Raw genomic sequence first — 3,905 nt, forward strand, 5'->3', positions numbered from 1 at the left:
AAACATCCTATTCAGGTAATATTTACCAAACGTATGGCACATCTGAAGATTTTCCCTACAAATGCAGTAAAATGATGTTCATAAGTATTTAGACATCCCTGCAGCTGTGAGTCCAATTTATCCGAGATCCAGACAAGACTGAGCGACAAACGTTCAACTCTTTGTGTTTTGTATCTAAAATTATTTTATTTCAGCTTCAGTAAACATGAAACATTTATAAAATCCCACTTTTGATCTACAGTGATAACACTCATAAGTCTTCATGAGGTCTCAGTTCCTGCAGTCTGGGTTGGCACACTTCTTCGGAGCGCTGAGCGTGATCTGGTTGTCAGGCGGCAGTGGTTTGCCCAGATGGTGTCCCGTGGTGAGACCGTATGGCTCGAGATCCTGGTCCTCCCTCGCGTCGGGCCGCAACATGAACCCGCTGAAAGCTGAGGTCAAAGAGCTCGCAGGGGGCAAGGTCAAAGGCTTTTCTGCTGACATCCTTTTAGTCGGCGCGCCACCCGTCCAGCATCGCAGTTCGCACGGCGGGGGGGCAGTGAGCCACGCTCCAGAATATCTGAGGAGGGAGAACTTGAAACCCACAAAAATGCAGAGTGCCGTTCTGAAAGAGAAAAACACAAAGACGGGTCATCAACCGTCCACACTGACCTGTGATCAGCTGAACGGTGTCTCTGTCATTCGTACGTCTGTTCTCACACTATGTAACTTTGGGCTCCGGGTCGGGAAAGTACGTAACGCTTTACGGCACTAAGTCACAACAGCAGCAACTATTTCACTGATTCTGGTGAAACTGGATCAATTTTATGGAGGAATGTTTTCTGGTTTTCCCTCGGATGTCCTCCGGCTGCTCCGCCCCAACTCTCTGTGATTTTACAGAGTTTATGATGGACAGTGAAGTAACCTGCTGACAGCTTGTAGCTGCTGTTAGCTCATGTTAGCTCAGTCTGTTAGCTGCTGTTAGCTCATGTTTAGCTCAGTCGGTTAGCCTAGTCTGTAGAGCTGCTGGTTAGCTCATGTTAACTTAGTCGTTTAGCGTGCTGTTAGTCAGGTTTAGCTAAGTCTGTTAGCTCAGCCTGTTAGCTGCTGTTAGCTCATGTTAACTTAGCTGTTAGCTGCTGTTAGTCAGTCTGTTAGCTGCTGTTAGCTCAGGTTAGCTCAGTCTTGTTAGCTGGCATTAATGGTTAGCGTTAGCCGATTAGCATGTAGCTAAGGAGCTAATGCTACCAACAATATTATGGTAGCATTAGCTTAGCATGTAGCTAAAGGAGCTAATTTTACCAACAAATAATTAATGGTAGCATTAGCCGTTAGCATGTAGCTAAAGGAGCTAATGCTACCAACATATTATGGAAACATTAGCCGATAGCATTAGCTAAAGGAGTTAATGTACAACCAATATTAATGGTGCTTAGCCTTAGCATGAGCCTAAGAGCAATCTACAACAGTACTAATGGTAGCATTAGCCGATCGAGGTAGCTAAAGGACGATGCTACAACAGAATGGTAGCATACCTCATGTCTAAAGACTATGCCAACTTAGCCATGTTAAAGTTAACAGATAAAAATAACCTTTGGTACATTAGCATTGAGCTAACAAGATAACGGTTATTTTGTCCACTTTTATATGAAAATAATCAATTATAATTAATGCCATGATAAAAATATATATATATAGAAAACAGTTAAGTTTTATCGTTAATTTATTTATTTTACCGTTGTAGCGTGGTAGCATTGCTAAGGATAAAACAAACGTGGTAGCATTAGCCTTTAGCTAGATGCTACCAACGTTTTTGTTTTTATTTTTACATGGTGTATTATTTCTGATCACTCATTAAAACAGTGACTTAAACGCAGTGTACTGTTAATAACAGAATAAACAAAAAACAATTAAACATTTTAGTTATGTGAGGAACAGAGCAGAGTTAGCACAGGAGGCTAATTCCACCACAGAAAAACCAAATTCATCTGTGATTTATATTATATATATATATAATATATATATATATATATATATATATATATATTGGTGATGTATAGGTTTTCTATGAAGATGTGAATCTTTAAAAAACACCTAAAGCTACAATGTAAGGCAGTCGCATTGAATCGAAGCCCCATCAGAGGTCGCAAAGCCTTTTGTTCACATTTGGTAATTATTTTGACTCAGTTTGCACTCCCTGATAACGCTGTGACTATTTCATCGTCTACAACCTGTTTTAAATTTCAGTAAGAAACCTAAAACAAACTCTCTTCGTTGTGGGACAGTCCCACTATATAGTTCTTTATCTCTTTGTTGTTTATTTCTAATTTAAAAAATAATGTTTTATATTGTTAGTTCTTCACGTTTAATTTAAATTTACTCATTAAATTTAATGTATGTTACATGCTGACGGATGCTGAACGTCACTCAAAATTACATCAGTCTGAGTATGTGTTTTCTATCGGTCCTCAAACACTAAATCTTTTATAAGGTTTTAGTTAATTAAATATCGTAATAGTTTACTGACTTGGCTTTTATCTTACTCTTTTGGTTTTAGTAACTTTATTATACCCGTGTATAGTGTTAAATTGTAACTTATAGGTGTATAGTGGTAGTTTTTTTCTTGATGTTAGTTCAATGTTTTTTTTGCTATTATTACTACTAGCAACACACATAATTTAATAAATTAAGAGACTAGGCATTAAACATCCTATTCAGGTAATTTACCAAACGTAGTGTACATCTGAGATTTTTCCCTACAAATGCAGTAAAATGAGTTTCATAAGTATTTAGACATCCTCTGCCTGTGAGTCCATTATCCGAGATCCAGACAAGACTGACGACAAACGTTCAACTCTTTGTGTTTTGTATCTAAAATTATTTTATTTCAGCTCAGTAAACATGAAACATTTATAAAATCCCACATTTTGATCTACAGTGATAACACTCATAAGTCTTCATGAGGTCTCAGTTCCTGCAGTCTGGGTTGGCACTACTCTTCCGAGCGCTGAGCTGTGACTGGTTGTCAGGCGGCAGTGGTTTGCCCAGATGGTGTCCCGTGGTGAGACCGTATGGCCGGACGTCCTGGTCCTCCCTCGCGTCGGGCCGCAACATGAACCCGCCCTGAAAGCTGAGGTCAAAGAGCTCGCAGGGGGCAAAGGTCAAAGGCTTTTCTGCTGACAGTCCTTTTAGTCGGGCTCCGCCACCCTCCAGCATCGCATTCGACGGGGGGGGCAGTGAGCCACGCTCCAGATATATCGGAGGAGGGAGAACTTGAAACCCACAAAAAGTGCAGAGTGTTCTGAAAGAGACAAACACAAACGGGTCACAACCGTCCACACTGACCTGTGATCAGCTGAACGGTGTCTCTGTCATTCGTACTCTGTCTCCACTATGTAACTTTGGGCTCCGGTCGGGAGAAGTAACGTAACGCTTACGGACTAAGTCACACAGCAGCAACTATTTCACTGATTCTGGTGAAACTGGATCATATTTTATGAGGAAATGTTTTCTGGTTTTCCCTCTGTGTCCTCCGGCTGCTCCGCCCCAACTCTCGTGATTACAGAGTTTATGATGGACAGTGAAGAACCTGCTGACAGCTGTAGCGCTGTTAGCTCTGTTCTCTCAGTCTGTTAGCTGCTGTTAGCTACATGTTAGCTCTCAGTCCTGTTAGCTCAGTCTGTTAGCTTCTCTGTTAGCTCATGTGAAGCTGTAGTCTGTTAGCTGCTGTTAGCTCATGTTTAGCTCTCAGTCTGTTAGCCTAGTCTGGTTAGCTGCTGTTAGCTCATGTTGACTTAGTCTGTTAGCTGCTTGTAGCTCAGTCCTGTTAGCTGGCTGTTAGCTCATGTTTAGCTCAGTCTGTTAGCTGCTGGTTTAGCTCAGTCTGTTAGCTGCTGTTAGCTCATCCTGTTGCTGTTACTCGTCGG

General features: G+C 41.3%; 1 protein-coding gene across 1 annotated transcript in view; it reads right to left on the bottom strand.

Moving 5' to 3' along the window:
- Window positions 1-270: 270 nt before the first annotated feature.
- nqo1 (NAD(P)H dehydrogenase, quinone 1) overlaps window positions 271-3,905 on the bottom strand; it is a 10,351-nt gene continuing 6,716 nt past the window's right edge. Inside the window, 2 exon segments of the mRNA XM_019257652.2 lie at window positions 271-493; window positions 495-604. Coding sequence (XP_019113197.2) covers window positions 271-493; window positions 495-604 — 333 coding nt within the window.

This window comes from Larimichthys crocea, chromosome VIII (assembly GCF_000972845.2).
Source record: "Larimichthys crocea isolate SSNF chromosome VIII, L_crocea_2.0, whole genome shotgun sequence".
Classification (NCBI taxonomy): domain Eukaryota; kingdom Metazoa; phylum Chordata; class Actinopteri; family Sciaenidae; genus Larimichthys; species Larimichthys crocea.